The sequence below is a fragment of the Epinephelus lanceolatus genome, chromosome 9, assembly GCF_041903045.1.
Source record: "Epinephelus lanceolatus isolate andai-2023 chromosome 9, ASM4190304v1, whole genome shotgun sequence".
NCBI classification, from domain to species: Eukaryota; Metazoa; Chordata; class Actinopteri; order Perciformes; family Serranidae; genus Epinephelus; species Epinephelus lanceolatus.
Genome location: NC_135742.1, coordinates 40,427,187 through 40,441,869, shown reverse-complemented (window position 1 = coordinate 40,441,869; position 14,683 = coordinate 40,427,187). Strand labels below are relative to the sequence as shown.

The 14,683-nt window shown below is 38.2% G+C and overlaps 2 protein-coding genes and 1 long non-coding RNA gene across 4 annotated transcripts; 1 reads left to right on the top strand and 2 right to left on the bottom strand.

Annotated features, from left to right (window-relative positions):
* Positions 1 to 2,844: 2,844 nt before the first annotated feature.
* LOC144464362 (uncharacterized) lies at positions 2,845 to 8,411 on the bottom strand. The gene is made up of 4 exons (XM_078171099.1): positions 8,322 to 8,411; positions 3,482 to 3,605; positions 3,305 to 3,385; positions 2,845 to 3,184 (listed from the first exon to the last, which is right to left on the bottom strand). The coding sequence occupies exons 1-4, from the start codon at positions 8,392 to 8,394 to the stop codon at positions 3,085 to 3,087; spliced, it is 378 nt and encodes a 125-aa protein (XP_078027225.1). The 5' UTR covers positions 8,395 to 8,411; the 3' UTR covers positions 2,845 to 3,084.
* LOC117252967 (uncharacterized) lies at positions 7,631 to 10,444 on the top strand. 2 transcript variants are annotated; one of them, XR_004501350.2, is made up of 3 exons: positions 7,631 to 7,763; positions 9,031 to 9,097; positions 9,752 to 10,444. It is a non-coding gene; the product is annotated as an uncharacterized LOC117252967 (long non-coding RNA). The 2 variants fall into 2 exon arrangements; XR_004501351.2 differs by lacking the exon at positions 7,631 to 7,763 and adding an exon at positions 7,802 to 7,989.
* A 966-nt stretch (positions 10,445 to 11,410) lies between these two features.
* LOC144464361 (uncharacterized) lies at positions 11,411 to 12,920 on the bottom strand. The gene is made up of 4 exons (XM_078171098.1): positions 12,775 to 12,920; positions 11,982 to 12,108; positions 11,805 to 11,885; positions 11,411 to 11,684 (listed from the first exon to the last, which is right to left on the bottom strand). Exons 1-4 carry the CDS (start codon positions 12,839 to 12,841, stop codon positions 11,585 to 11,587), a joined length of 375 nt encoding a protein of 124 aa, XP_078027224.1. The 5' UTR covers positions 12,842 to 12,920; the 3' UTR covers positions 11,411 to 11,584.
* Positions 12,921 to 14,683: the final 1,763 nt, after the last annotated feature.

Here is a 14,683-nt window from a genome sequence, read left to right as displayed (position 1 = left end):
ATTGGCTATCAGGACAAGAATAGGTTGCTAAAGTGCAGGGTTTTTTTCTCTCTCGAATGAACATATGATGCAAAATCGTACTACTTGCCTCATTAGTGCAGCTCAATTCACACATTTCGCATTGTTTGCATTGGTCGCATCAATCACGTCGTCCCATGGGAATAAAAAATGTCATCTCATGGCATCTTTACACTGACTTTACATTTAACTCACTTGTGCAAACTGTTGTATTTGCATCTGGAGTGAACACAAGATAAGACCTGGAAACACACAAAGATGGTGATTGCGTCATAAGATAGGTATTATTCTATGTATCTGAGTGGGAAATCATGTATTTACATTAATACATATACCAAAAGGCATCTTTCAGATAATGAGGTAGTTGAAATTAAATTTTAAAAAATCCTCTAACCTCAAGGGTCTATTCTAATGAATTCCCACTAAACTCTTGCTCTGCTTGAAAAAATAGTGGAAAAACATCCCGTTTTTGCTGACTGGCTGAATTATTGATAGTGTTTCAGTTTCATTTTGTTTCCTCTTTTCTGTGGTTTGAGGGGAATTCCCTGAATCAGACATGACTTGCTCAACAGGATGTGATAAATATGGACATGTGTTTGGATCACTGGTGACCATGTAGTGCACTGGGTGATATTGCTGACGTCACAGTCTGTAACTGTTGCCATTCTGGCAGTTTGAAAACGTGCTTTTCTTGGTGATGCTAATGTGTAAATGCTTTAATAGTGACTGCTGAAGTAGCTAGTTTCATGTGGAATAGTCTTATTATCGTTATTTCCACACATGTGGAAATACTGCATGAACAGAGGACACAGCAGAGTTTAATTTGATCATATCCATTCCAACAAACACCACAGAGATTTATGGATATCAGCAACTTCTCCCTGAGGTGAGGGTGAAAACCACAGAGGGAAAGTGTCTGAATGGTTACACTTTTAGCCCACTTTTAGTTCACACGACTTTGCAGTGATCATTTTATAAATCATTTACATCATCATTTATAGTATGATGGAGGTGTTAACACAACCTGCTGGAAAACATTTGGATAGGTTAAAGGTGTCATACAATCTATCAAATTTATATGTGAACTAAACAGAATCAGTAACTTTTATTTCACACACTCTTATTTACACAAGTGCAGTTTTTCCACCACTGCTACTAATGCAACTGTAGCCAGTGTCTCACTGTCACTATCCTCATTCATATTTTAGGAAACTACAAATTATATTCAACCACAAAAAAGCCTGAAAACCTGGAAATCAGAACAGTCATACAGAGAGTTGTTGCATAGACATGATATACCATCTCATCTAGTTGCACTGGTGTGAACCGGCAGGGTTTTAGAATGTTGCACAACGGCACATTGCAAGTAGATGCCTGTTTCAACTCGTCTCATTGTAAGGGTCTTTGGTCTGAACTGGGCTTTAAATGGTGACAGCTAGGGCAAACGTTATTCAGTTCAATTGAATTCAATTTTATTTATGCCTAAACTGTCAATCTGGGGTTACGCCATGGTGACATTGCCCAACCAAAGTTGTCGCCATTGTAGCGACTTGACAAAGGACGGCATCCACCACTCACTCAAAGTGACCACGCCCCCAATTATGCATAACTTAAAGCCTTAAAAAGAATTAAGAGGGTGACTTATATAAAAACTTACCCCCATACAGTTGTCATGAATGTGGAAATTAGCTTCTACCAGGCTGTACACATGTTTATTTCTGCTGTAAAGTTGAGCATTTTAAGATGGGTTTCTAGTGAAAGGTGCAGGGATGAGTCCTATGACATGGAAATGAGTTAGCATTTTTGCATTTCAGGGTCCCTCATCTGAAAATCAACGGGGTTTTTGATGGGTTTTTGGTTAGATGCATGAAATAAGGACTGTGATTAACACAAGCTCAAAAGACTTTAATGTTTTGTTCTATGACATAAATAAATACCCCACCCGTGAATTTGGAAGCTTTGGAAACCAAAATCCAGTGGAGCAATTCTGTTGGCTTGTTGACAAGAGAACTTGACAAGCTTCAAGGTTGGCCTACAAAATCAAAAGAAAAGAAAAAAACATTGTCCGTGCAGCACTTTATGGGATTGACTTGCTCTTTAACCCAGCCTCAGATGGCCATTTATGGAACTGCAGTTTTTAGCAAGTCGGTGTGGTTTTTATTTATTTATTTATTTTAGGTTTTTTTTGCCATTTGAAAGTGACACAGTAAACTGACCTTGGGCAGCAGTAGCTCAGTCCATAGGGTCTTGAATTGTAACAGTATAGAACATACAGAAATGTTGTTGTAATCAAGTGCAGACAGAAAAAAATGACTGAAAAATAGTGTAGCAAAAGTCAGACAGCCTTTGATTTTTTATGATTTTATTATTATTATTTTTAATTAAACATTGAATGTATCATGAACAGCAGTCTGCTGTCAAGCCAGATTCCTGAGTGTGTGTACGAATCAGCGAGCACAATATGGGTACAATTTAAAGTTTTAATGTCAGGACAGTCAAAGACATTGGTGGAAGTGGAGAGTACCATGAACTTGGTTGTATCTGCCTTTAAAAGACGTCTATGATTACTGTACAAAGTGATGATTGGAAAGCATCAAAGGCAGAATTAAGGTGAGTCCGAGCCTGAGGCATATAAAATTGCATCATCTGCAAAAAAACAGAAGAATTACATTGTACATGTAATGATAATACTTACTGCATGCTGATGGTAATAGGGTTAACTCAGCAATGTTATTGTAAGCACATTATATTAACTGGTGAATGTCAGCACATTATCACTTTGCATTATGTTAACATACATGAAAACAAAACACAGAGCCCAGAAAGTCCAATCAGATGTGATTTATTTTAAATATTTAAAAAATATATACAGATTATTTACATGATATACATACGTGAAGACAATTTAAGTTAGTAGGGCAGGAACAGAAGACTGGCCATTGAGAACATTTTGATCATTTATATACACTTATTTACATGACAGAGGCAGTGATCATGATCAGCTCCTTCTATTATAACAGCAGTGTTTCAGTTCCAGTGTATCATCTGCAGTGCAGTGGTGGAGTCTTAAAGCTTGGATGTCTGATGGAGTCTCGTTGTATGAGTCTGACTGGAAGCCGTTGTCGTTGTCATCTTTGTCATGCTCCCAGCTCCATTCTTCTCCTGCCTGAAACAACATATGACACTGTTAGTAAAAATTAATGGAGATCTGACACATTCACAGCAGTATTTTATATTGGACACTGTGTTATGTTGTCTGAAGTTAGTGCAGTCCAGCCGTTCTTACTTTTCTTTGTTTTTCAGAATGAGCTGTCCGAATGGTGACTTTGGATTAACACATTTTTTCATATCTGCTGTTGTTGTAATACTAGGAGAGAAGAGAGAGGCATGTTAGAGAGAAGCTGAAGAAATGCAGAAGAATGACATGTTGGTAAATGTGGCTTAATTCAGCTCATTTACTCACATAATCTCTGTATGTGGACAGAAGTTACTTGGGCTGTGTATAACTGGCTCTCCCTTGATGAGCTTCGGACTGATCCTGCCAATAAAACTGTAACACTTGCACTTACTGGAAAGGTCCCGTTGTCCTGTGGGAAGAAAAGACACAACCTTATTAGCTGCTGATCATCTCTTTAAGGTAGCCTAAACTGTGCAGGATTTTTTTTTTAAATAAATAATAAACTAAGTATATCAGCTTTTCTGCTGAAAACAGCTGCATCCAAGATGCAGATATTTTCAGGTGATTATACACTAAAGATAACATATTATTATAACATTCCATTTCTCCCATCATATCAAATCCTACACACTGAAACTTTAAAGTGTACATAATGGCTTTGTCTTGTAATATTGTATCCATACAATTGAGAGGTCTCTCAGGGAATCAGTTCAATTAAGTTCAGCTTTAATGTCCAAATTCTTGCATACAACAATTTGTTAAATGAAAATATTAATGACTGTCTAATGTTGTGTTCACACCAAACATGATGGGAATTTTTATGTTGCGTTACTTGCACGAGTTTTGTTTCCCTGCCAAAAGTACTGAGGTTGCAGGTACAAGTGACCAAAATATGTTTGGGCGCCTCCCGTTAGAGTTGTTTTGGGAAAGTCCAACTGGTAGGAGGCCCCGGGGTAGACCCAGAACACGCTGGAGGGATCATATATCTCATCTGGCCTGGGAATGCCTCAGGGTCCCCCAGGAGTAGCTGGAAGGCATTGCTAGGGATAGGGATGTCTGAAATACTTTGCTCAGCCTACTGCCCCCGCGATCCATCTTCAGATCAGCAGTTGAAAATGGATGGATGGATATTTAATAAATGAACTTCCGTCGGTACGTCCTCAGCATCATATGTCCCTGGAGAATCTCAATGCTGATTGGCTATCGTGACAGAAATAAGTTGCTAAAGTACAGATTTTTCTACTCTCTCGAATAAACGTATGATACAAAATCATATTACTTGCTTCATTCGTGCAGCTTAATTCACATATTTTGCATTGTCTGTATTGGTCGCATCAATCACGTCGTCCGATGGAAATAAAAAATGGCATCTAATGGCATCTTTACATTGACTTTACATTTAACTCACTTGTGCAAACTGTTGTATTTGCATCCAGTATGAACACAAGATAAGACCTGGAAAATTGCTGACGTCACAGTCTGTAACAGTTTCCATTCTGGCAGTTTGAAAACGTGCTTTTCTTGGTGATGCTAATGTGTAAATGCTTTAATAGTGACTGCTGAAGTAGCTAGTTTCATGTAGAATAGTCTTATTATAGTTATTTCCACACGTGGAAATACTGCATGAACAGAGGACACAGCAGACTTTAATTTGAACATATCCATTCCAACAAACACCACAGAGATTTATGGATATCAGCAACTTCTCCCTGAGGTGAGGGTGAAAACCACAGAGGGAAAGTGTCTGAATGGTTACACTTTTAGCCCACTTTTAGTTCACACGACTTTGCAGTGATCATTTTATAAATCATTTACATCATCATTTATAGTATGGTGGAGGTGTTAACACAACCTGCTGGAAAACATTTGGATAGGTTAAAGGTGTCGTACAATCTATCAGATAACACAGCTATCAGAAACGATTGTAAATTTATATGTGAACTAAACAGAATCAATAATGTTTATTTCACACACTCTTATTTACACAAGTGCAGTTTTTCCATCACTGCTACTAATGCAACTGTAGCCAGTGTCTCACTGTCACTATCCTCGTTCATATTTTAGGAAACTACAAATTATATTCAGCCACAAAAAAACCTGAAAACCTGGAAATCATAAAAGTAGTACAGAACTGAACTGGGCTTTAAATGGCAACAGCTAGGGCAAACGTTATGCCTAGACTGTGAATCTGGGGTTGCGCCATGGTGACATTGCCCAACCAAAGTAACTCAGTCCATAGGGTCTTGGGTTGGGAACACGAGGGTCGCCGGCTTGAGTCTCCGTTTGGACTTAATATGGAGCATGGACTGGTAGCTGGAGAGGTGCCAGCTCATCCACTGGACACTGCCAAGGTGTCCCTGAGCAAGGCATCAAACCCCCAACTGCTCAGGGCAGCTGTCCATGGGCAGCCCCCTCGCTCTGACATCTCTCCACATACAGGTCCTGTTTGTGCATGGGTGTATCTTTAGGGCCTGTGTGTATATGACAACAGGGGGAAAAAAATAAATTTCCTCTCTGGAATTGATAAAGTATATCTTCTTCTTCTGTGTATTTGTTGAATGTCCTGCACTGTGACACAGTAATGAGAGTGAGCTTCTTGTTTATTTTATTCCTGTTTTTTCATTTGGTTTCATGTACAAAGTCCATCCACTATCAGTTAAAAAACAGACTGAATCTCTGCTGTTTACTATTGCCATGAGGAGTGAAGCTGGTCAGTTTTACACAAGAAAGCAAGCCAATATAACTTTTGCTACGTAGTGGCCACAGTGGCCTCAAGACTTTCAATGACAATGCTAAAATGTATTCTAAAAGTAGCACAAGTCTGCAACCTGATGCAGTAATGTGATGCTAAATGCCTGAGTCTATTGAATTGAGCGAGGGTGCATTTTATTGCTTTTCAATGTATTCATCTTTACATAATTAAAAAAAAAGAGACTGCTTTTTCTTCAAAAGTTAATTAATCTCACTCCCTTATTTTTCCAGGACAGCATGCAAGATTACTTTTTTATTATCATTTCAAAATGCTAAATAAGGAAACACCAACCTTTTCAAGGGAATGTGCATCTGATTATTTGTTGTCTGGTTTGCCAGAAAGTATTTTTAGGCAAGACAAGACCTTAAAGACAGTAATTTATAACTTTATTTGAGTCAGCAGCCTTTCCTCCACAGCATGATTGTAATTACCAGTAGTTTCTACATAAATACCTCTCTGGCAAATTGCACTATATCATTAGGTATATTTTACATAAGTAAAAGTTGTTTCATGTAGTGTCAGCATGTGTTCCCTTTCCTATAATTTTAGCATCGCCTTAAGACTTCTGAAGAAATGGGATGTGAAATTGAAACTAACAGGCTGAGGGGAAGCCCCAGTCCCAGTGTTTACCCTGAATCCTCAGCGCTGAAGCCATAACAGTCTATCATGGATGTAATACTGGACAGGAATGTATTACAACTGAGCACAGGCCCAGGGGCCCAAAGTGTCACCCCCCCCCCATTCTTAAACCTCATTTAATCAGGTTGTCTCCTTGAAATTGGGATCTCTTTTATAAGAAAGACTTCAATCAATCAATTAATTTTATTTATAAAGCCCAATATCACAAATCACAATCTCACAGCGGAAGGAAAGACTCCCCAAAAAAACCCCTTTAACGGGAGGAAAAAAAAAAAAAAAAAAAGATCACAATCAGAATGCAAAAACACAAATAAGGTGAGACAACCACATTTGACAAAGTATTAACAACATTATAGTTAGATGAGTCAGGGCAGCACAGTGGCACAGCAGGTAGCGCTGCCTAACAGCAGGAAGGTTCTGGGTTAAAACCACAGACTGCATAAAATGATGGATGTAGTCACCATTGCTTTGTGGACTCCTGTTTTGAAAATGAGTCCAAAAATAACAATTGCAAGGTAAATAATTTGCACTCCATTGTTTATAGGCCTATATTTTTTTACTTTTACATGAATGTTTATGACTGGAAATACATGACGGATGGAGTGTGTCAACAAAATGTTAACACCTCCGTGTGTTCAGCAAACGATTTTCAGGGCAATCGATTTGCAGCCAGTCACAGTTAATCCTTCCCAGACAGCACAGCGATGTAGCACTGACATGAATGGGCCATTTTGGGGAAAGTAGGCCTACAGGATTTAAATAAGAGAAGAGATATGATGTAGTTTGGAAGCTTCAACTGTAAAGCTTCATAGATAAAAACTATGAATTGATTATTGCTTTTTGTCAGTAAAAAGTCTATCCCACCATGTGATACAAAGAGCAATGATGAAATTTGTAATTAGTGTTAAAGCATAATGCACTGTGATGAACAGGGTTTAGCTACTAAAGTACACACTTAAAAATGCTGGGTTATTTTAATAACCCAATTGCTGGGTTCAGGCTGTTGGGTCATAGGTTGGGTAGATTTGACCTAACATTGGGTTAAAAATAGTGACCCAACGCAATGGGTTGAAGATGCCCGCGAAATTACAAGCTCTTCATCCGCCATTTTTATGAGGATGGCGACTTGACCTGACCTTCGACCCTCGACCCTCTTTGTGGATGTGAAATGAAACGGTAAGAAGGCAAAACTGAACCAAGACTTAGACGCTGTACAATAATACCCAACGTTACGCTACCTAAACATGGCCAGATCATTCTTTTTTTTTTTTTACTGTAGACATGAACTGAAGCTATCATTAGGTAACCTAACGTTAGCTTGTTAACTGTTGACGTCAGCGAGCTAGCGCGAGCTATTGTGAACATTTCGTGTGGTGCCATCTACATTATGGTGTATATATAGGTAAGCTGGCCAGCTATGGTAATTGCTGTGAAGTTAACTTTCTATCGATAGTGTGCCAACATTATTTGTGGAAATTGTGTCAAGTTTGCTTGTTAGCTCGCTTGCCAACTGCTCCGCGGACTGCAAGCTAACTAGCTCGCTAGCTTTTTAATAGGCAATATAGCGTTAATGCTGTGTGTTGCTACTGTTTCGGTGAAAAGGGGCCACTGAGTAGGGGTGTGAAGGTAACGTTATGTGTATTCATCCCGTACCGTTTGCTTCGGTAACATTATGCCCTGTGAACCAAGTTACTGGTACGGGCGGAACTTTAAATCGACCGTGCTAGTTTTTACCTGGTAAGTTTGGGCAGGGCACCGGTTGTTGCTGTAGCATGCTAGGTGACTTAGCCAGGTGAGCCAAGCTCATGTAACGTTGCTGCACTCCGAGCGGCAAACAGACCAGTTATGGGAGCATTACGGTTTAGAGACACGTTTCAACTAAAGTGGGGTAACTTTATGTTTACGACTATATGACCCGGATGTGCTTATTAATAGAACAAGAATAAAACAGTCAGTGCAGATCCAGACTGTAAAGCAAGCAATGCCACCATACTCCGTTTCAAGAATACATGCTTTAATCATGTTATTAACAATATAATGTTATAATTAATCATTTAATCATATCACCAGGTCAAAGGGCTTGAGTTCTGCTGTAATGTGCCTTAACGTGTGCATTTCAGTCAGTCCGTTGTGCTGCTCTGTATAAACGAGCACAATCTGCAGTTGCTTGGGCATCATCAACTGGTGATTGACAGTATTGACAGTATGCCAGCATTTGGGAGTCCTGTCTTTTACAGTTAGAATCATGGCCTCCTGTTTAATCTTTACATGACAAAAGTTACTTTCTACATTTTTTTTGTTTTCCCTGCTCTACTGAAAACATACAGAATCCTAACCCATGACTGTAAAGTTTGTGTGTCGTTACACCCCTACTAGTGAACTATTGGCCCATATGTACACAATCATTTGTATCTCTAAAAATATTTCTGTTTATTTCTGAAAGATGGATGAGTTCGTGAAGGCAAAACTTCTGGAATGGAACCTGGCTGAATTGCTCCCTGCTTTTGAAGGTAAGTAAATTAACATTAGAAACATATAAAGTAGGGCTGAACAATCTTGGGAGAAAAATTAATTGCAATTATTGTGACTGATATTGTTATTGTGTCACAATTTGCTATATTGGAGGGGGTGGTAATTTATATATAAATTATATATAAAGTAGTATTCACTGTTTTGGTCAGTCTGGTATATACCAGTGGTTCTCAAACTTTTTCTGGCATACCCCCCTTCAGAAGCAAAAAAAAGTTCACGTCCCACACCCCACATTTTTTATCAATCATTAATAATAATTTGGAAAGCGACTAAAAAAAAAATCATCAAATTTTAGTGAAATAAAGGTCACCATGATGGCATCAGCAAACTTTGTTTATTTGTTTACCTTACCAACATAAATCATATTCATTCAACTCAGTTTCATTCCATATTTTTTACTGGTCATCTGGCTCAGCCTGCAGTGGCTCTATGCTCTAACCAGTGGCTCCCACAGTTTAAGAACCACTGGCATACACACTGAAGCAATTGTTGGATCATGCAGGCACATTAATAAAAAAGTAGTATACTGGTATGCAAAACTCAGTGTTGAGGTTCAGTTAGAACAAGGTCCTGTATCAGATTAATGAAGTTAATCTTTTTCTTTTTTGTTTGTTTTTGTTTTGTTTTTTCAGATTGGAACTAACATGGTGGGCTACCTGAGCGGAGCAACAACAGAGTACCCATATGTCCTCATGCTGGGGGAAGAGCATCAGTGTTCCCAAGCGTTTGTAATCATAAATGGGACAGCCATGGAGCACCCATCTCTTTTGGGTGCAGTTGATGGGTGTTTCAAGGCATTTTTTGTGTTTGATGTCACTTACCCAAAACCATGTGCCCAGGTTTGGAAGTTCATACAGACAGTCATCTTCAACATCCCAGGACATGAATCAAATGCCATAAAGTTAATGAGAGCTCAGTTAGCTGTGATCTAAGTACATTCATGCCAGATTTTAAAGTGGGCTACTCCCTGGTTACATTGTTCATGATTTAAGTATGTATGTTTTCTAGATTTTAAACAATGCCATAAAGTTAATGAGAGCTCAGTTAGCTGTTGTTTTCTAGATTTTAAACAATGCCATAAAGTTAATGAGAGCTCAGTTAGCTGTTGTTTTCTAGATTTTAAAGTTGGCTACTCCCTACATGATTACATCTTTGTGTCCATAGAAAAACTTAAAAAAAAGAAAAAAAAGAAATGAAATTGTTTGACAAAAGTTGCTCATGTTGAACATGAATGTGAAATTAATTTTATAATATTTATTTTTTATATTACAGATTTTTTTTTTTTTTACATGTATTTTCATACATTATTGCTTGCAATAAAAGAATCTGAGACATGATGTACTTTCTTCATCATTTAATAATTTAATTTCATAAATTCATTTCTTAATGCAGAAGTAGATTTAAATGAAATAAGTGATAACCCAGATTTTGGGTAGTATTTTTCAACCCACCTTTGGGTAGCTTTAACCCAACAACCTGGTCATTTTAACCCATTTTTTGAGTAGAAAACATAACCCGACATGCTGGGTCAAACCCATAACCCAACCCTGCTGGGTTAAAACAACCCATGGCTGGGTCGGTCCCTTTTTGACCCAGCAGTGGGTTACTGAAATAACCCAAGTTGGGTTATTTTTAACCCAGCAGTTTTTAGTGTGTAATGATTGGGCATTGTGACAGTAAAGAACATACAGAAATTTGTTCTGTATGTTGTTGTAATCAAGTGCACACATAAAAAAATAGTTTTACAAAAGTCAGACTGCCTTTGATATCTATGATTTTATTATTATTTTTAATTAAACATTGAATGTATCATGAGCAGCAGTTTGTTGTCAAGCCAGTGTGTGTACGAATCAGTGAGCATGATATGGGTACAATTTAAAGTTTTAATGTCAGGACAGTCAAAGACATTGATGAAAGTGGAGAGTACCATGAACTTGGTTCTATTTGCCTTTAAAAGACGTCTATGATTACTGTACAAAGTGATGATTGGAAAGCATCAAAGGTAGAATGAAGGTGAGTCTGAGCCTGAGGCATATAAAATTGCATCATCTGCATAAAAACAGAAGAATTACATTATATGTGTAACGATAATACTTACTGATTGCTGATAGTAATAGGGTTAACTCAGCAATGTTATTGTAAGTACATTATATTAACTGGTGAATGTCAGCACATGTTCACTTAGTGTTGTGTTAACATACATGAAATCAAAACACAGAGCACAGAAAGTCCAATCAGATGTGATTTATTTTTAGTATTTAAAAAATATATACAGATTATTTACATGATATACATGGAGATTATTTAAGTTAGGAGGACAGGAACAGAAGACTGGCCATTGAGAACATTTTGATCATTTATATTCACTTATTTACATGTCAGAGGCAGTGATCATGATCAGCTCCTTCTATTATAACAGCAGTGTTTCAGTTCCAGTGTATCATCTGCAGTGCAGTGGTGGAGTCTTAAAGCTTGGATGTCTGATGGAGTCTCGTTGTATGAGTCTGACTGGAAGCCGTTGCCGTTGTCATCTTTGTCATGCTCCCAGCTCCATTCTTCTCCTGCCTGAAACAACATATGACACTGTTAGTAAAAATCAATGGAGATCTGACACATTCACAGCAGTATTTTATATTGGACACTGTTTTATGTTGTCTGAAGTTAGTGCAGTCCAGCCGTTCTTACTTTTCTTTGTTTTTCAGAATGAGCTGTCTGAGTGGTGACTTTGGATTAACACATTTTTTCATATCTGCTGTTGTTGTAATACTAGGAGAGAAGAGAGAGGCATGTTAGAGAGAAGCTGAAGAAATGCAGAAGAATGACATGTTGGTAAATGTGGCTTAATTCAGCTCATTTACTCACATAATCTCTGTATGTGGACAGAAGTTACTTGGGCTGTGTATGACTGGTTCTCCCTTGATGAGCTTCGAACTGATCCTCCCAGTAAACTCTTTATAACACTTGCACTTACTGGAAGGGTCCTGTTGTCCTGTGGGAAGAAAAGACACAACCCTATTAACTGCTGATCATTTTACACCCCTGATAACAAAAGCAAACACAATCTTAACGCATTTTTATGATTTTGGACCAAGATGGACCTTTTAATCCATCAGCAGACTGGAACGAACATGTATTACTATTTTACTGACTGATTGTTTTGTTCATCACTACCAGCGACCCCTTGCAAAGTCATTTGATCTACTATTAATGTAATCAACGTAATTATCCTGAACTGCTTCTTCCATTTAGGGTCGCAGGGGTGCTGGAGCTCATCCCAGCTGACATTGGGAGACAGGCTTAAAAGTATTGATTAGTGCAGCTTTAAAACTCTAATCTCTATGCATTTTAACTGAAACACATTGCTAAACTTAAACCAAAGTGTCATCTTTTACTGACTTTCATTGACATTTAGCCATTTTGAGCTGCATTGTTGCCTGTGGCTGGAGAAAAGAAGATGAGTTGTTGGGACTATAATATTTGTCAATCAAAATAAAACGGCATCACGGGGTTGGTTCTTTTGACAATCCTACTTGTGCAGAACGCAAGATACAGCACTTAGAGTAAAGCTGTCCATATTAAATATACAGTAACAGGAAAGCTGAGCATATTAATATGGCACTAAAAGTAAGTATAAGATAATCACAGAACACTGAACTGTTGACAGTATCTTGTGCACAGAGGACAAGCAGGCTGGCGAGAAAGGCGATGACAGCCGAATTCATAGTTGTTGGCTGTAGACAGGTTATGGCTCACACTGTGTCTTTCTTCAGTCTGGACTCCTGATGATGTACAGCTCACAGGAGAACTCTCTTTTATACACTGGTCAACAGCCACAGAACTGCTGTGCAGCATGACACAATGGTTTCACTCTCCAGTTTGACTTTCACTTCATCTATCCCTTCTCTTTTCCTCCAACATGCCTGCTTCCCAGAAATCATACTAGTCAACAGAAATACCTCTTTGTGATTTACAAGAAGAGAGGTCTTTGAGGGAATACATAGAGAAAAAAAGGCAGTTTTTGCTTCAACAATTAAACAACAAGTTAAATTTATTTATTCATTTTGCAAGTGCATAAGTTAAGTGAGAAATTTAAAACCCAAAGTATCATAATTTCCCCCTATACTATCTGACAGATAAATGTCTTGTGCATTCCTTTACCGTGACTTAGGTTTGGTAGTCGAACCATCAACACAAACCTGGGCATGAGACTCAACAATCAACTAGGGCTGCCCCTGTCCAAGAATTGTCCTTGTCAACCAGTAGTCATCATTTAGGGCCATTAGTCAACTAGTCGCCCGCATGTTTACGATATTAACTTAGTTATTAAATGAGATATTTTGGGCAGGGCAACCCAATGGTTTGAGTTCAAGGTCTGAGAAAGAATAGTATAAATTACATTGTTAACACTGTGCTACATTACAGAGAGATACAAAACCATATCAATGACTCTTAATATAAGCATATATTTTATCAACACATGCACGTGACACACTGAGTAAGCCGCCTTGGGGTGTGTGACAGCAAAGCGGTGATGATGTGCTAAGTGATTAATGGGCATGTAGCTACTTAAATGTTTCAGATAATACATCATGTTTGTAGTCGAAGAATGAGTTTACATATCACCTTGGGTTCGTCCTTTATCCCACACTTTGGATTTCCTGTACAACATGTTATTTTATAACCTGTGTAATAACCGCAGGTACCAGCCTCAACGTGACTCCTGTCTGACTGCTGAGCATGGCCATTTCCTGTGTCCAGGAAGACCAGTCATATAGGTTTTGATTAATTTTGACAAGTCGCAGCTCTTTCACATTTGTATGTTGTTGTTCTTTTTTGTTTTGTATTTTTGCAACCAATGAAATCTTGCAGACTAATGACCTTTCTGGTCAACTAACCATTGGTTGACTATTAGGGGGCAGCTGTGCAATCACCTGTCTTTTTCAAGGATTACAAACTGCATCTTTAAGTACATTGTAATACTAATACTTTTGCACTTTTACTAAAAATGGGAATGCACTTTTATTTGTAACAGAGTATTTCTAAAGTATTTCTTTTACTAAAGTAAAAGATCTGAGTGCTTCTTCCGCCACTGCCAATATACCACAAAACATGTGGTACAGTACCACAACCCCTGATACATTTCCACAGAACCTGTGGTACGTTGCTACAGTAATACCACAGGACAATATGGAACACAAAAATTACCACAGTAATTTACTTTTGACTTACAATAGTGTAACAGGCTACTACTAGAATTACTGCCTCATGGTTGTGTGCCTCTGCAAGCCAGTCAGGTTGTACTTACAGTTTACATCCCTGTCTGTGAAAACATGGATGCTTCACACACATCACTTCAGTAGCTGACCAAATGTCTCCCCTTCTAGTGTAGAAATTCTTGAATTATGGCCAAAAACTTGCTTTGTCAGCTCACAGTGACCTTGACCTTTGACCTTCAACCACTAAATTCTAATCAGTTATTTCCTAAGTCCAAGTGGAGGTTTGAGAGAATCCCTCAAGGCTTTCTTGAGATATTGTGTCCATAAGAATGTGACAGATGCAAGGTC